At 38.4% G+C, this 19366-nt stretch overlaps 1 protein-coding gene across 2 annotated transcripts in view; it reads right to left on the bottom strand.

Annotated features, from left to right (window-relative positions):
* Positions 1-19366, bottom strand: part of necab3 (N-terminal EF-hand calcium binding protein 3) — an 87080-nt gene that overhangs the window by 49599 nt on the left and 18115 nt on the right. For both annotated transcript variants that reach the window (XM_088937294.1, XM_088937295.1), the window contains exon 2: positions 8203-8227. In XM_088937294.1, the coding sequence (XP_088793420.1) occupies positions 8203-8227 (25 nt within the window). The remainder of the gene's footprint in view (positions 1-8202; positions 8228-19366) is intronic.

Raw genomic sequence — 19366 nt, 5'->3', positions numbered from 1 at the left:
TTCACAACATGATCATACATAGAATCCAATTATTATTATTTATATGAAAAAGCTAGACTTTTGAAAACATATGTAAAACATATGTTAGTAATTAGGTTAGTAATTCAGAGAAAAATGCAAAGCTGTGTTATGACTGCTAATAATAACTTATACTTATAATGCTTTTCTGGACACTTCACTCAAAGTGCTTTACAGGTAATGGGGATCCCCACCACCACCAATGTGCAGCCCCACCTGGATGATGCAATGGCAGCCATAGTGCACCAGTACGCTCACCACACACCAGCTGTCGGTAGGGAGGAGACCAGAGTGATGAAGCCACTTCATAGATGGGGATTATTAGGAGGCCATGATTGATAAAGGCCAATGGGAAATATGGCCAGGTCACCAGAGAGTCAGGACCTCAGTTCAGTTCATCCAAAGGACAGTTCCTTTTTACAGTACAGTATCCCTGTCACTATACTGGGGCATTTGGACCCACACAGACTACAGGGCGAGCGCCACCCACTGGCCCCACTAACACCTCTTCCAGCAGCAACATTAGCTTTCCCAGGAGGTGTCCCATCCAGGTACTGACCAGGCTCACACTGCTGAGCTTCAGTGGGCTGCCAGTTGTGAGCTACAGAGTGATTATGGCTGCTGCCAAACACTTTGTGTTCAGCTTCTGCTGCAAATAAAAATAATCAAGATTCACATCTTAGCCAGAAGCCTAGTTTGGATATTACTTTCTCTGTTGTGTCCCAAATTCAATAATGGCCAGGTCTGATATTACATGGCCACTCTAGGGAAGAGAAATCCAAACACAGACCAGGACAGGCTGAGAAATTGGTTTGACATCCCTGTGGTGTTAATATCCAAGGATTCAGGTACTTCCATTTTTGGGTGGATATTATTTATTATTTTTCCTTATCTTAAGCTAGCTTGCTGTGAGCATCTGAAAACATTCAAGGACACAGGGTGAAAATAGGCAGAAGCGCATCTACTCAACCATGAAAAATATGAAACATTAAGACAGGCACTGATCAAACATGCTTCAGCTGTAATACACAGAAAATTATTGTTTGACTCACACTATTGGAGGGTTGTTTGTGCCACAAACTTGCACATAAACAGGATCACTCTCAAAGGATGCTGGGCTCGTGCAAGTTTTGCTCTAATTTTCCCTGTCTGAAAATGAAGCCCATTTGAGTCCAAGATTTATGGTTAATTAATTTTATAAATGTGTTTTTCCTATCAGTTTTGTCTCCAGCTTAATTGCCCTCATCATAAGTTTTATCATTGCAAATTCTGCAAATTTTGGAGGAAGGGTACACCTGTAAAAATCGTAACATTAAATACACACCTACTTTTCAAAATAATAGAAACCCTTCATTAAATGGAGTCTTTCAGCAACAGTTAGTGTATTTTTTTGTGTGAGGGACAGAAGATATACTGTCCATCTGGCCATCTCACTGTGCCAAACACAACTCAGTTGAAAACTGGCAGAATCTGCACTTATATCCAACACACTATCACCCTCATTGCAGCTTCCACTAAGGGAGATCCTGATGGAAAAATGGAATGAGATGGGACTGGACTGCAAACATATTAAAAGACCTAGCAGAACAGTAGCCACATGCTGCGTAAGATGTTTTTTTTGCTGCACACAGTAGCTCAGATCTTTGGTCAGTGGGAATTCCTAATATTTTGGCCAGTGAATATACTGTATATACTGTGTAATAAGCAACTGCAAGTTAACATGGCATGTTATGATGGGTAAAAACTGCAAATGAACTGTAATATGCACAGCTGTACGTAAGAAGTGACATTTATCTCTTGTGCTATTGTTCTTCACAGATGACAAACTGGAAGGCAAAAGCAGTTCATGTATTGATCTCCACAAATGACTGCTAAGATATAATTAACTGTTTGTATTCTGTTGGGTTGGTATATTTGTATCACACCCTTAAAATCTCATAAAACACGGTTACTCTATCTTTGCGGAGACAATTTGTGGTCCATTCATATCATCATTCCCAACAAATGTAGGATCACACACAGTATATACCCTACAGTTTTATATTTTTATTTTTTTCATTTTATAATCACCCAATAGGAGTCACTAACTGCTTCTTTTAAATCTGAGCTCACAGCAACGACTCCTGCGCCGCAGAGAGAAAATGACTCTTACTGTTCACCAGTTCAGTCCACACAGTGCCTGACAGTGATGAGACTCCAATCCTGGTGGGGATTTTCTGAGACAAGACCGGCACATTAATCTCAACCCTTCCTCAGCAGTGCTCTGTGCCCCCACTAGGGGAATCCTAGTCACAGTCAGCTAGCAACATGACCCCAGCTCGAGCCCACAACATCAGGATCAACCTGCAACCGGAGCAAGAGCCTTCTCTTGTTCAGCTGCTCAAGAGCTCAACTACCCAAATACCAATTGATCTTCTAATGAGTAAAGCTCATAAACAAATTGGACAACAAAATTTTCTTTACGAGCGCAGGGATTGCTGGAATCCATCTCAAAACAAGGTGATGGTATTTTTCGGTTGTGCTTTTACAGTTGTAGAAATACAGGTGAGGAGGTACACCACATTAATTGAGACAGGCCTCTTAGTAGCAGCTGGAAAGAATAAACTATAGAGCAGTTGAATAAAGTTACAAAAGATACGAAGCTATGGTACTTGAACCTCCTGTATGTTGCTTGAGGGGTTTGTTAAGTGTCAAATGAAACAGCTCGATGGGTAGGCATATCAGAGGAGCGCTTCCACATTCTCCCCCTGTGGTTCAGGGCTCAGGGTGTGAGCCAGGATGCAAAACACAATCGCCCAATCCAAATTCTCAAATGAAAAAATGTTACCATTAATTGTCAGTCATAAAATTGACTTTCCTTTCAATTGCACACTGTGACCATTTGATCTTGTTTCACTTTTATAATATTTGCAAACTTTTAAAACATTTGCTATTCATAGAAAAGCGGTGACATAGGCTGGTTAAAACATTCTCTTAGCCTTATTGTTTTTCCCTAGACTGTTGGAGACAGTTTGTATGAAGGCTCTGAGTTAATTCAATAAAAAGATCAAATAAAAGATCTGATCCTGGTTCTGTCTTGTTGTGTTTAAGATGCAAGAGATGTGGCTATTGGGTCACATGTGTTTTTCTCTCCAGGTCTCTGTCTGCCTTCTATTCAGAGACAAGCTGTACTGATGGTCTGGTCAAGGACAGTCTAACAGAAGAGTGCCTTTGCCATTAGACCTGTCGGATTGGATCAGCAGGACCCATGAGTGAGCGCAGTCTCTGAATTGCCTTAAACAAGCCTGTCAACAGGGAATAAAGCACATTGTATACAGTATATATTCAATGATTTATGCAGTTATCCACTTGTATTTACTTTGCTCTTGTATTTATCTTTAATTGAATCAACTTTTGTGATCCTTGCCAGTCTTGCCAGTGCAAATGCATAACAGCATTAAGTTTTAAACAGACTTCCAGCAGAACACAGAAGACCAGAACCTATATGTCTGCTTCATACAAGGTTAACAAATAACAAGTAACAGGATCAGTTATTGAGTTTTATTCTTAATGGCCCGTGTAAGAGTGGTCCATTTTTTAATGTAATTCTCTATTAGACTGAATATTTCTAAGATTTATTTTATTCCACATCTTGTATTTCAAATGAGATAAAATTAAAACAAAGCTGACTATAAGCATGATGGAGTGAATAAATAATAAAACAATACACTTGGGAAATCCAGAAAGATAAAAATTGCAAGAAATGGTGGTGGCTTTTATTTATGTAAATAATTATACTCTGATAAAATAACAATATATAATATTTAGTAATTTACAAATTATAGGTATAGTACCAGTCTTAGTACACAACTCTGTTTTAGTGTTTGTTCTTTTTAAACAAGACTGAATCGTTTTTACTCCATGATCTGTAAAGCCATACTTTCATTTCAAATTCTAGAATAATTTCTATGAATCAATCAATATTTCCAAAATAAGTCTCACTTACGATTATTGGCTAATTAATGTCAATTGAGAAAAAATTATTGTCTTCAATGATGACATGAAGACCAGAGAACAACACCTGGTAGTCCAGAGCTATAATCACAGCTACACATGGCTGCACAGTATGGCACAATGCATTTACTTTTAAATACCAGCATGCTGTACAAAACATTTCTTGTATCTGCAGAACATACAACATAACGAGTTTTCTCTTTCATTATGATGAATTTCACATTTTATGCCCTGGACATTTTATGGCAATATGTACTTCTGTGATTAATTTAATTACTCATACACCTTCTTTTAATGAGTGTAATTGGATTAGTTTTATTTTCAACAGCGGTATACTGATATGCTGTACAAATTACTAAGATTTTACTGCGGAGCAAAGCTTTTAAATTATTTTTGGGAGGAGTTGAAAGTGGTTTGCAGGACCAGAATCTGTTCATGTTATCTTAACAAGAATTCAGTGGAGGGGCCGCTCAGTGTGTATGATAAGGGCTCAGGAGGATGTGCATTCTGATATCTTGTTTCTTTAAGGCAGAGAAGCACCTCAGAATTATTCTACAGACATTTGCTAAGCATTTTTACGGACAAACACGCTCCAAAGCTCTCCTGACCTTTCTGCTGTGCAAGAAAAAGCCTCCCGGAAAGAAATCTGCTCAGCTCAAATAAACACTACGAAAAAAAGTAGGCCAGCATTTTTCTTTTATTTAGTTGCTCAAATGATTCCGATTTTGCTCTCCAGATATTACACTTAAGACTGGCATACTGCTGGTATCCATAGAACAAACTCGCCACTCAGAGAGGAATTGAAACAAACATCAGGATCTCAAATTGGAGATCTTTAATAGTCTTTAATAAGTGATGTGTCTGAAATGAAATTAGTGGCATCCTGTTATTACATAACTCTCTCCCCTCCAAAACAGAAATATTGAAGCAGTTGGAACTTCAATAGCTTTTCTAACAATACTGACCAATAAAAAAGCCTCATGAGCAGAGCAAAAAAAATGAAGTAGCACCAAAGAAAATCAATTTATTTGCACCTGTCTACTCATGACGACACATTAAATGGAGTTGTTTAACAACAACAGTTCAGGAGGGATGACGGCAATTCAATTAGCCTTAGCTGTCCTTAATCGTAATTGTTCCTGGCATCATGTCCTAAAAAATTGTTATAAAACAACGACTGGGTCACTCCTCTCTCTCCCCACCCAAGCTGGTTAAGCCAAATTTACTATGACTAAACACTCAATAAACATGTATTCAATACATTTAAGTCTGGCTGAATCCTCATGAACTCAAGGATGGGGTGTAAGTACAACCTGCATTCTGACCATCTGTGTGTTATGCTCACATATTACAATTTCCATTTACTTTCTAAAGCATCTCTTTATGCCAAACAGGAATAAACTGTCCAGCTCTAGTAATGAAAGCTTAGCTTAGGACAGCTTAGGATCCTTCATTAAATGGTTGGATGAGAGTCTGGGAGAAATAACAGTCAATCAAACAAGCAAGAAGCACTTGCTCTTGTGATTTCACATCTCAGAAGATGTCTTACATGTGCGTTTCTCTTTGGAGTGTTTGAGCTTCCACTTTTTTGGGAAACCACGGCAATTACAAACCCAGTAAGAAGCCCTTTAATTGGTGCTACTCATTTCCTCTGCCTAGTCTAAATAGTGAGCTTCTTTCGTCTCTTGACATTAGGCCTTTACCATCGCCTGCAAAGGCAATTATCCAAACACAAGGTTATTACATCAGACACATCAGGGTTCTTGGTAAAAAGCAAGGCTCTAAACCATGTGATCTTGAAGATGTATTTTTCTTTACTCAAACATTATCTTCCTAGGAAGACTTCATGAAACTAAACCAATTAATTTGTAAAAAAAAAGGACATGCATTTTCTTCTGAAATGAATTATTCTACATGCATAAAATGCATAGCCTTTCTTTCTCTCACCTTTTTAAGCACGTCAAGTGTATCATACAGTATAGCAAAGAATTTTTCATTTTCATCTTTTAATATTTTCCCCCTCCTTATTCAGTTGGGAATGGTTTGGGAAAGATGTGATTTTTCCTCCTGTCTCACTGCTGTGCCATTTAAAATGGCTGTAAAGGATTGAACAGCACAAAAGAGCAAAATGTTCTGATTAACTTAACTGCTTTCTTATACTGTAGTCTCCAAACCACAGAGCACCAGTATTTTTCAGGGGACTGACAAGGAACCAGCAGCTTTTGTGCATATAAAATAAAAACAAGATCCAGACTAGTCTCCTTCTGCACCAGAGTGGCAGTACCCATGATGCAACAAAACTTAAAAGTTTGATTTGTTTGGTTATTTATTTTTGCATTTCCTAATAATGGGTTTTGGCATCACAAGTCTGGCATCACAATCACGTATAAATTAAACTCTCTTCCTTTTCACTCAGTCAGCTCCACCTCACCCAGCCCATTATTTGCAATTCCTATGACAGCCTCACAGTCAGATTTTAGAGGTGAAAAAACATCTTGTGACCTCCAAGTCATAGGGCTCAAAATGCAAAGTAGGAGTGCTGTTATTCGCTTAATTACATTCAGATATAAGATGTAGTTACTCATCTTAAAAATGTGCCTTTTCTGAAAATTAAGTTTTCTGAAGAAATACAAACCTATTTCTCATTGTCCATTCAGACTGGTCTTACTTTATTTACCTTCTTTGAAAAACAATTAGAGACTCTAAAACCCTTTAAAAACCAATTATCTTAATTCCAAGCATCTTCCCTTTCTGTTTTCAGAAATAGTCTTTCTGTTAATGACACTCATGAATACAGTAAGTTTTAATTTAAACTTGAAAGGAAAAGCAAAGAGCACAGATCTAAAGTATGAACAGTAATAAAATTAGAAAAAAATGTGAAGGGTTTTTGTATACAGACTGAATCCTTGTATTGTAGCTCAAGACAGATCAGTAACACTTATCCACCACATACAGAAGTCACATTTGTACTCATGGACACAGTATCATCAGTGCATTTTTCAGGTTTTCTGCCTTAAATACATTCTATGAAATTCTATGAAATACATCTCCAGTACAATAGCAAAAAGCTGCAGAAATAGAAATTGTACTTTTAAAAAAAGCTCTGTCGCTCTGTCACTCTGAATGTCTGCACTTGTCATGTATAATGCCATCAATCTTGTTTGGCATTTGAGTGGTGTGAATGGGCTTTATACCTATTCCATCACCGTCATCATACTTCATTAAGTCCATTTCTTGTCCTCCTCTCTTTGGAGGCATCTATTGCTCCTGTAATTATTTTCCTAGACCTGTCACATGAGTACACCTGGATGGCTCCAGGCTAGATGAGCATGCAGGGGATTTTGAAAAGGACCTACATTTGGAGCATCACTGTACTGATATGCTACAAGCCATGGATATTACAGATTTTACCTGATTCTTTTATTTCTATTACAATGTTTGTATTGTAGTGAGCAGTGCATTGCATTGACTCTGTCCTGAACCACTAAAAACCTCTAAAGAAATAACCTTCTACAACACAACAGAAATGGAAACGGCCCTTTATTGTGCATTTAATATCATTTAGCTTATTATCTTTGGAAATAACATTTTGGCATTCCCTTAAATATTATAGGTCAAAAGTTTTTAGAGTCTTTGTGAGATGTGGCTTAGAAATGTGTGCTTTACTGTGGTGGGTGTTTTAAACCTGTCAAGCACCAGCTTCAGACTAGTTTCAGGGCAATCGGCATTCACATAGCAGCTGCAATGAGTGATTTTATTACTTCTCAAATGCATGTGTGGATGAACTGGCAGCATGTTCTCATTAATCATCACAAAGCACTCAGCAAAATACCACTAACAGTATTTTATGTAGTCCTACAATGCAGATTGTTACTATAAACGTTCACCAGAGTCTGTGTGTAACCTGACTGAAATTTCAGTACAATTGTTAGTGATTCTAATCATAATAAAAGGGACTTACTGATACACTTCCAAGAAACCTTAAAATTTGTTGCTAAAACATAGGAGCTATCTCAGTAGATCAGACATTCTTGTTAGTTTTCATATGGTAATCTGAATGGCAATTTCAGGCTATCTGAACATCAGTTAACAGATTAAAAGATCACTCAAACTCCATATTTGATTACATGCTTATAAACACCGACAGTTTGTATTTCCGAAAGCTAGGTACTGTATATAACATGAACTCACCATTCTTGTCTGCCCTTCGAAACATCTGAAAGAAAAAGAAGAAAAGGTTAATATCTGTTAAAGAACAGGTAGATGTTCATTCCATGATGAAAGGTAAAAAAGAAACACAACATTTCAGCTGTGGAGGCTTCACTTAAAATAGCTGCCACTTAGCTATTTTCAGTCTGCACATGGATGCTGAAGACAGTTAACAGTGAAATAATGTCTAATCTAGGTTTTATAACGGGTCTGCACATTTCAGTAATGGTAGCTGCTTGCCTTGCTGTGGGTGATTCACCAGAAACCTGTCCTCTTGTTTACAGCCTGTTGAGTGACAAGCACTCAGACTGAATGCTCTATACCACATGGAAGGACTCATTCACAGTCTTTGCATGAGTCTGAACGGGCTGTGATATCCATTATGGCAGTAGTGTGGAGGAGTGATTAGGGCTGTGGGTTCAAATCCCAGGTGGGGACACAATACACTTGAGCAAGATACTTCACTTTGATTGTTCCAATTAAATTCCCAGTTGAATAAATGAGCACAAATGCACTTAGTGTAAAAAAAGTGCTTCATGTTGTTAGTCCTATATATATGTCCACTTCATTTCCAGTTATGCACTTTTGCACTTGTTACACTGCTGAACTTGAAGCAATTTGGATTCCCTGAGCTGAAGATTGTAGAAATTAAGTTTCTTTAACCTACCTGAGCATAACATTTCATTTAGACCAGAATTATTCTAGTTGCTCTTATAGGAACTAATGCCAGGCCAACTAATTTTCTCCAGGTTTTATAGGGGTCTTTCAGTTAACCACCTCTGTGGTTAATTGTTTTAAAAACAGCATAGATGGATAAGGGTAAAAAATGGCAATCTTGCTTGTATTCAAGTGACAAAATCAAGTGAATTTAAGAACTGTAAAAATCCTAAACCAGCTGGGGTCTGCTGGTGTCCGTGCGTGCCATGCTAATTGCACAGATGGGACAGCGGGTGATGGAGCTGGCCTGCTGAGAACTGTGGCACCCAGACTTGAGCCAGGAAAGTGCCCCCTCACCCTCCTTTCTCTCTTCACTTCAAAGACCCTTCAGAAAGCGCTACTTTAATCTAAATTTGTATTTCATTCCGGCGTGCATCTCCAGGCCGGTGGCTGTAAAAATTTTACATTATTAGAGAGCTCATTTTTCAGTGAGACTAGGCAGGGGGAAGGCATGAAGGTTGTTAAGGGAAAGTCTGATTCTCTCTTCTAATCATCGGCTTCCCTGTTCACAGAAGTGAGCGCTCTTGAGACGTAAAGACACAATGCACATCAATCATTGCTGAGCAGGGGGCAGCTTTACTGCTTGTTCTTTTATCAGGCCCTATTTGATGAAATTAATGAACCTGCTTGAGCTCAGTCACCACCTGTATCAGTTCTTACTCAATAGTTGCATAACACATGATGACCTCAATAGAATTGCATACTAATCAGCAGGTAGCACTATGTGTCACCTGTGTTTCAGAGTTGGTTGTTTTCTTTTCTTGAGGACATTCCAGACACATTTTATAAACTAGCTGTCTTTTGTTTCACTTTTGCAATTGTATTTGGATCCAGTTTAGAGGAAAACGGGCAGTGTAGCTTTCTAAAAGTTTAACCTGGATTTTTTTCATTTTCCCATATTTTTGGTACGACTAAGCCAGACTTCTGCTTTTCTGAAAATTTGTATCCCCCAGGCTGTCTTGATTTTCTGCAAGCAATTTCACAATGTTTTATTACACTTTACCACACTACATTGTTACAAATATTGGGATACAAAACTAGGGAAATATCAGGAATAACTGAGTGTGCATAATATGTAAATTAAATAATCGTGAACCCCAACTGATAGATGGTTTTGCCACACAACATAAACATACAGCATCCATGTAACGCTATTTACAAATTTATACACTGGGCATCCCAGAGACCTTGTTTTCTAACCACCCAGAAAAACCACAGACTGCTATGGAGTATTCAAACTTTTATATAATACCTACAAAGGCCAAATGAAGAAAAGAATACAACCTACGATTTAATCTCTCTCTGCAAACCTGGATGCTGCAAAATGAATGGGAACCTACCTCCTGATTCTAAAAATGTATCCAATAACCAGAAGAGGCTATTTTTAACCTATGGGATCTTTACACCAGAAATCAAAGTTCACAACAACAACACAATAGCAAAGTCTCTTAACAAGGTTCAAATACATAACTTCAATCTTGTCTTCCTGGATAATCAGGATAAGGGGCTCTCTCCTTCTGTCTTCCTCTCCTGTGTCACCCTGTCTCTTTTATTCTGTCTGTACCTGCTTGTTTTTATGCTTTTATGTTCTTGGACTCTTGGTTGACACTTATTAATTTACCCAGAACTTAATTTAAGTAAAGTAAATGAGGTGAACTTTACCATTGCTTACAGTAGATCACTGAATCTGGGATCCCTGCATCTCAACAAATATCCTCCTTGCTTTGAAACTTGAAATGTTGTCAATAGCCTGGTGTTACCCATTGCATTTAGATTCTCGAAAAGGCACTATATAACATAATCTCTGTAACCCTTTATATGAGCATATACAGTATTTTCATTCAGACCATGTTAAACTGAAGTAGAAACAAAACTAGCCGGTGGTATTCTAAGGAAATTTGTGGTTATTTCTGTCTATGTTTTGTTATTGTGTAATCCACATTTTAGGCTATCGACTACTTTCTTCTCCTGATGTTAAATGGCATTCTGAAAGTAAATACTGTAGATACATTTAACTTGCTAAATGTTTAAAGGAAAAAACAGCCTGTGAATGGTCTTCAGAAAGCAGACTGTGAGGCTGGGTACATTAGAAAATAGGAAACATTAGTTCCAATTTCTGTCTCACAATGGAGTAGGACTCTCGGCTGACATTTTTCACACAGAAAACTGAGCATCACATTATATTAATGAAAAGCTCATTAAAGCAAGGTTAATCTATTATGAAAGTGAGGGGGGGGGGGCACATGGCTATGTGTCTGAAGTGATTTGTTCATTTAATTTAAGATAACTAGCAAATGAATTTTTCTATTACAAAAAAAACTGCCGAGCTCCAGCTTTTTAACTTCAGTGCCTCATAATGAGTGTTGATGAAAATTGTTCACACAAGGGAGCATTAAGAAAAGAAAATGAAAAAGTGGAAGTTACGTGATTGGAATTCCTTATATACTGCAAGAAATAATCACATAATGAAATCAAACTGTGGTAGAAAAGAGCCTCAGCAATTAATACTTTTTATGTAATTATTACCTTATTGTCATAAGATTATATGCTTTTAAACGGGAAAAAGACATAGCAAAATATGAGTGTACAATTACAATCTCAAAAATACTGCACTTAAATATTAATTTACAAAATATTCAAAACCACACTACCCATGAATAAACTACATTATTGTAGGAAAACTGTGGTAACTTGGCAGAAATACAGAGCTGTAGAATTGTATAAGGGCTATAGTAATGGAAAATTGATTCTTTAGTGCTTTACTCTTTCAGTTAAAAAAGCACAATTTCCTGAATGTCCCTCTGCCTCCTTGCAATGCAGAATGGTGAACCTCTCAAGTCAAGATCAAAAGATTTATAGATTTAGAATCTGAGACACCACTTCGAGTGACACAACACACATTTCAAATAGTCCAATAATCTTGTATTTGTTTTCTGCAAAAATATGGTCAGTCCCAGAGGCTACAATTATGTACAAAAGGCAATAAATCACACAGTGATATTAATACATTTAAAGGGACAATGTTTTAAACTGAACTAAGAATTAATATATCTGGTATCTCCAAAGAGATACTGTTTGACCAAACAGTATTTGACCAAATTGTTCCATTTTCATGCAAAGAACTATAATACATCAAGGCTTGTATACAAAAATAAGCTGATCCTCATGTTTTGTGCTTGATAAAGTACAGTACTTTATTTGCTACACACATAATAACACCAGGGAGAATTCCTTTCAAGGGCAATTAGAAAAACAAAAAAGAAATACAAGTAACAGTACACCAGCATGCTTGTGCATTTGCATACCTCAAGGTGCATCTTCAAAATGCTAATGAGTCCATCAAGAAAACAATTACACCTATGAACCTTGTTTCCTCATCAGCACATAAAAATAAAATATGAGAATGCAATAACGTTTTCTTTGCAAAAGCTGAACATGTTAATCAGATAAAACAAAAGCCAGAGTAACCGAGTCAAGTCTGATAGTATAACTAATGGGTGAGGGTTTTTTTTTATTATTTGATGTTTATGGTGAGAAGAGAATTCACATCAAATTACCAGCCCCCAGTACAGGTTGGTATGGTCTCAAATAACAGGGATAATGGCTTGACAACAACATTCCAATGTAAATTTGAAAGGGATTTAGTTGTTTTCCCAAAATTTAATCTGAGCAAACATGCTTAGGTTTGCCATCTATTCGCAACATTAGCAACACTTTCTAAAGCATTTTACTTATGAAAGGCCTGGACATATAACACTATGTTATATTACACTGCTTGTGCTAAGAGAAATCCATTTACACATGTCACTGAAAGCAGTGATGCCTGACTTGAGATTAGAAACTCTTTAATAACTCATTAGTCTGTTTCCACACAGTGATTAACATGCTGGAAATGACTGCATATTATATACACACACCTGTTTTTTTTTCTTTTGTTGAAGACCAATCACAGCAAAGTGGAGCAAAATGACTGCACAAAAAATGACTGAGTCCAGGTGCAGCTTTTACTGAGGACTGGACACAAGTGCACTTTATTCAAGTGAAGGCAATAGCGAGCATGATTATCAGCACCTGCGTGGAAGTCCTGCAGTGTTCATGTTTCTCAGAAGGGCTGAGAAGGGCTGCTGTCACGCTATCTGCCAAACTTTCTCCCAGCCGCCCACTCACACTCACCTGCTGAGAGTCTCAGGGCTCTGCTAATGATGGCAGCAAGTCCAAGAGCTGTACTGCTGAGCTAGACAGTGGCACCAGGCCATCACAGTGTCACTGGAACAAGTCTGCTTCGGTGTCAAGTGAAGACTGCAGATTCTTGACACAAGAACAAGGTGGCTTTTCTTGCTTAATTTAGGACAGTTCATCCTGACAGCTTGATTATCCTGCTGGTAATCTGTGAAGCAGGACTCAAACTCCAGTCTCAGACTTCACTACTCACTAGAATCAGTGTCATAGCAGAGTCCTGTTCCAAGACAGTTCATATACTAATCATCTACCAATTTACAAGGTATAACGACTTCCAAGAATCAGATGTTTTATGAATGAATATTGACAATTTTAAAAGAAGGATAGCATCAGAGGTAAAAATCATCATGTTACTGAATAAATTGCTCCTTCAAACTCATAGTGAGTAGAAAACAATTCAGTGCCATAAGTTATCAGTTTCCAGATCTAACATCACTTGATTCAGTGGTTTCCAACATTATTACCCCTGTTTCTCTGGTTTTTCATCATCACTTAATCACAGGTGCTAATTGATGCCTTTAATCAATCTTGCCATTACTTGTTTTTCTGTTGGTTGTCCTTGGTCCCAGAAATATCCTACTTCAAGTATAGTGTTGCACGTACAAAACCCTCCCCAACTTGTTTATTATGAGTTTGGTACTATTCCATGTTTCTGTTAATTTGGGTATTTTGTTGCTCCCTGTTGTGGACATCATCAGAGAAGAAGATAGCAGACTTGCTAAACAGTCAGTAACACATCAATCAGCTGTCAAAGAGCTGACTGGCTGGAGCAGAAGTACTCAAACTAGGGTTCGCAGTTTCTTCAACTGTTTCAGAGGAGCTGTTGTCTCCGGTATTGATATTTTTACAAATAAAACACAATTGTCATTAATAGTATGGGGGCTTAATGAGCTTCTTAGTTTAGTTGAAGATTAGAATGTTAAGGGAAAAAGAAGGTATAAGTGCAGATTGTTAAAAATTTAATTCACACTTCAACATCCCTGCAGGCGGACATGCTTATTTAGAGCCAACTCAATCGTTTTCTAATTCAGCATATCTGCCCACTGGGACATAAAAAGGCGCTTAACTGTGAATTTAATTTTAAACAAATCCTCGAATATCCAGGCCTTTTTTCCTTATCATTCAGCAAAACGAGCAACTTAAATTCTTTTGAAGAGCAATGACTGTTCAACTCACTTTTAGATGACGTGCAAAAGTTGTTCATGACTTGAATGAGTGAGCCTCCAAAGGGTGGTATGGCCTGTGGAAAGTATGAAGAGTATCTCGCAGATGTTATGCCAAAAGTGTTCTACCAAGTCAACCAGCACCAGTCTTGAGTTTTTCACCAGCTGCTCTCCCAGCGCCAACATTGGCACAGTACCTTGGAAGTGGTCACAGGCTGCTAGGATAGCTTCATAATTCTCCACCTCCTCACACGACAGGTCCAGTTACACTCCCTGGTCCTCCTTGTCTACACTCACCACCAGCTGTATGGCCTTCTCCTCCGACCTGCCATTTAGGTCAGCAACCAGCTCAGATTTCTTCTTGAACACCCCCCACAGAACTTGCCCAGTAAGGTGCCCAGCTCTGAGCACTACCATTTGGCTTTTTGTCTGGTAAATCCTGAAACATCTGCTCTCCTGAACTCCTGAACCTCCTTTTCTCCATCTTTCTTGCTAAAGCTCGCCTCCCATTGAAACCTTTCGACCAGCTCCACAATGGAGGTCTGAATCAGTCAAATTTTTCCATCTTCCATATGCACTTAGGGTTGAGAAGAGAAAGAAAGGAAATACATTTCTCCTTAAATAGGGTGGAGAAGATGGAGGAGTAAGATGAGAGGTTAAAGGTCAAGAGTAAGTCCAACATTGGGGTGGCCTAACACTACATTATTAATCACTTTTTGACCAAAGCTTTCATTCAAAAAGACTAACATTCATACATTTTATTGGAGTAAAGTTCTAGTGCAGAATCCTAATTACTGCACAACACTGCTGGCTGCCCCAAAAGTACAGTGGGTGTATGATTACATTTTTTTAACTAATCAATCGTTTTCTAATCACAATAGAGTCCTCTGAATGAAGGTTCTAGTATGCAAGTAATAATTATATTTATAATTGCTTACACTTATGTAGCGTTTTTCTGGACAGTCCACTCAAAGCACTTTACAGGTAAAGGGGACTCCCCTCCACCACCACCAATGTGCAGCACCACCTGGATGATGCAACGGTAGCCATAGTGCGCCAGAATGCTCACCACACATCAGCTAGTGGGGAGGAGAGCAGAGTAATGAAGCCAATTCATAGATAGGATTATTAGGAGGCCATGATTGGTAAGGGCCAATGGGAAATTTGGCCAGGCCAGTAGGGGTTACATTCCTACTCTGGGATTTTTAATGACCACAGAGAGTCAGGACCTCGGTTTTACGTCTCATTCGAAGGACGGCGCCTGGGGCATTAGGACCCACATGGACCGCAGGGTGAGTGCCCCCTACTGGCCCCACTAACACCTCTTCCAGCAGCAACCTTAGTTTTTCTCACCCAGGTACTGACCAGGCTCACATCTGCTTAGCTTCAGTGGGCTGCCAGCTGGGAGTTGCAGAGTGATATGGCTGCTAAAAAGTGAAGAATCTAGAATAAATGCTTTTAACAATTTATCTTCTAGCAACTGCTGTCCGTTCGAGATTCCACATAACGTGTATGCGGAACTTATAACATCCTATTTTGTGAATGCTGAGTTCTGGCAAAGTGCCATATAGGGAGGTCTTTTCTGTTAGACCAGCATAAGAACGGAAAGGACGGAGTCAACAGTTAGCAAGTCATATGATGTATGTGCTAATACTTTGTTACACTGTATAAAAAGACTAACTTTATAACCATTTGGGGAGACTGGTTTTGGTAAGCTACTCTCACGCTTGCAAGCGTAATAAACAGCTCTTCTTTCACCAACATCAGGACTCTGTCATTTTATATGACACTACAAAAGCAACATTGGTGATCAGAAAGGGGGCACCCAGATGTGAACCGGGGCCCTCTAGATCTGCAGTCAAATGCGCTACCACAGAGCTATACCCCACACTACAGTAGCTACTACTGGAGTTCAGCATCCAGAACCCAAGGCACATTTCTTTTAAAATACTGTCAATAGAAAGCTAAAGACAAGACAAAGACATGCTAACACAGTGCTCATTAATTAATGCATTGTGGAAAAGGAGCAAACACAGCTAATGATTAAAGGCTTGTGACAGCTATTTTAATATTTCTTTGTTTGCTCATTTTATTTTTTAAGATCCACACTGTAAAAAAGAAACAAAGAAAAAATGACTTTGAGAAACCATCTTAAGGAACAGGCCTTTCTACTTTATTTCTTTGAATGCTGCAGGGCCTTAGAGATTATTCCATCACTTTAAGTGTAACTGAGAAGTTAATAAGCTGTTGGAGTCAGGAACTAGTGGAAAAATGAAAAATGCAATAAGTAGAGCTTTATCTCTGCAAAAAACACAGTGATTTTTATAGCATCATATCATTCCTCATCTTCCTATTGCTCACTGCTTCAAGTCTTAATATTCTTGCAAACAAATCAGAAAGTCTTTTGAGTGATGGAGTTACAGTATAGTTAATTGGACTATTGTTCTTTAAATAGCTGTGGTAACACTGCCCTTCCTTAGCAGTACAGCCAAACTGTAACTATCTAATTTTGAAAGGCTGAACTAAATAAGACTTTCCAGTCTATACAGCGATGTTGTATACAATACTATGCATTATCCAGAAGCCAGATGCTGTTTAATGCAATGTATATAACTAATGAGCCTTATTTATTCAAAATGCTAGTGGAATACACAAACACACTAGAGACCTTGTCTGCAGAGTCTGACCCCTCTAAGCCTCTAATTACTTAATGATCAAACTGGACACGCTTTGATTTTGCATTTGTATTTACATTTAAAATAGACATGAATAATTTTAACACATAATTAATTGTGCTGTACCTTGATATGGTAAATTAATTGTAGTGCCACAGGAAAAATAATTACAAATTGGATAGTAATCCATGAAACTTCTAAAGCAAACATGCATAAACCCTTTCATTTGATTTAATTTTTTTAACTTACAATTTTATGTTCAAATGAGGTTTTAGCCTAGTTTATATAAAGTGGAAAAGGCTGCCTCAGTACCAAACTTGTCCTGCATTTTTTGTAATAGTTTTAGCTGTGAAATGTAATTTACATATCTTAAACTGAAGTTCTTTCCATTCAAAACAGAAACATTTGATTTGAATCCCCACAACCAGCATTGCAATTATACCCATAGATAAGATGACAGGGTAAAGGTCCAGAGGCAGTCCAAAAATGTTTTTATTCAAAAAGACTTGCATTCATACATACAAGGATACAGGAAATGGAAACTATAGCAACAGCTATAACCACTTAACTAAGTATGTATTCCATACCTACAGTATGTCAGGTTTACTGGACATTTTAGATATTCCAAAAGAAAATAAGTCAACCATGCACTCAGAAATGCTTTCTTCAAGGCATTATGTTCATTATTGTCAAAAGCAAATGAAACCATTTAACATAAGTGTCTTCATCACAACCAACACAGACAACCCAATGTTGTATCTTTTAATTTTAGAAAAGTTCACCATTGCAGATTTCTATTGTGGTTTCTGACATGGTTTACCACTATTTTGCACATTTTACTTTGTATTGTCATGGTCTTCCATGCTTTTCATCATTCTCTATTACGCATCATGCTTTACCACAATTTCTTTTTGCTTTGCTGCACTTTCTGGTAGTGTCACTATGGTAAGTCCTGGCTTATTTTTATAATGATCATCTTCTATAAATGTGTATCAATATTCAGTCCCCTTTTCAATTTAAGAATAGTTGATGCTCAAAAAAATATTAATTTAAACACTCTTCATTTCCTATTTGCTATGTACAGTAAATATTTTAAACAAACACTTCCCTTGTATATTCATATCCACTCTCTATGCATAATGCATTGTTCAAATCAAATCCTACAAAACACCATAAGTGAATGAGTCAAGAGCATCTGTACCTCTTACCAACAGATTTGAGCAATTCGCTCACTGAAACTGGTACTGCTACATCGTAGACCTCCTGCCAGATGTTAATGGACACTGAAGACAGAAATTAATGTGCACTAATCCAACTGGAACTGTTAAAATATTCAGAAACTAGAGCAGTGAGAAGACAAAAAGAGGAAAGTAAGAATTGTGTATCGTGAAAAACAAACACATGGATCCAATAAGAGCATTTCTCTCAGGCACCTTTGATAACACTACCAGCTGTGCACATATGAAGCACAAGTAAAACAGGATATTATTAGATACTATACGTAACTGGGAGGAACAGAAGTACAGTAGTTAGCATTGTTGTCCTGGCGTACTGAGACTCTGCGTTCTGGACCTACTGTCAGGGTCGTCTTCCCTCCTCTAGGGCTATCACCTTTTTTGTTGTGTTTCCAGTTTTATTTCTCCTAGCTGTGTCTTATTCCCTTTTCCCCATTCAAGCCTGGTGTCTCCATAGTTCTGGGCTCAGCTTTGGAAGATGGATGTCTGAAGGCCCGCCTATCCACGGGGCTCAGGAGCAGTCCGAGGGCAAGGCCTTATCCCCAGACGTCCTGACCTACTGAGTCTGGGGCTCGGAGCGCCTTGTCCCGTCAAGGTTTTAACTATTCGTATCTCTGTGTTCATCTCGGATGGATCTTCTGGCACCTGGACTGTGCCCTGATTTCCCCCTTTGGATTTTCTTTTGGACTCATTCGCCTGCGCTCCCCCCATGCACCAGATCACCGCCATCATCACCCCCTGTGTTTCTACCTGCCCTGATCCTGCTGTGTCTTTCCTGATGTCCTACTCCAGTCACTTCCGGATTATACCATCATAGGGTCTTTAACTACTCATTTCACGGGCGCCTATTCTGACACCTACTGCAAGTGCAAACTGCATGAAGCTTGTATGTTTTCTCTGTGTTTAGGCAGGTTTCCCCTGGTGCACTGGTGTCCTTGCACAATAGGTTAATTGGTTTTGGGGAGAACCATCCCTGGTGTGAGTATGTATGTGTGAGTATTTGTGTCTGTGTGTGCCCTGCAATGGACTGGCCTCCTCTTCAAGGTGTATCCTACCTTGCACCAATTGCTTGCCAGTTCAGGCTCTGGCTCTCCTGCAACCCTGAATTGGATAAAGC

Source organism: Atractosteus spatula, chromosome 19 (assembly GCF_055471065.1).
Source record: "Atractosteus spatula isolate fAtrSpa1 chromosome 19, fAtrSpa1.hap1, whole genome shotgun sequence".
Taxonomy (NCBI): Eukaryota; Metazoa; Chordata; class Actinopteri; order Semionotiformes; family Lepisosteidae; genus Atractosteus; species Atractosteus spatula.
The sequence above is the reverse complement of the archived record's forward strand: the minus strand, read 5'-3'. Positions and strand labels throughout refer to the sequence as shown.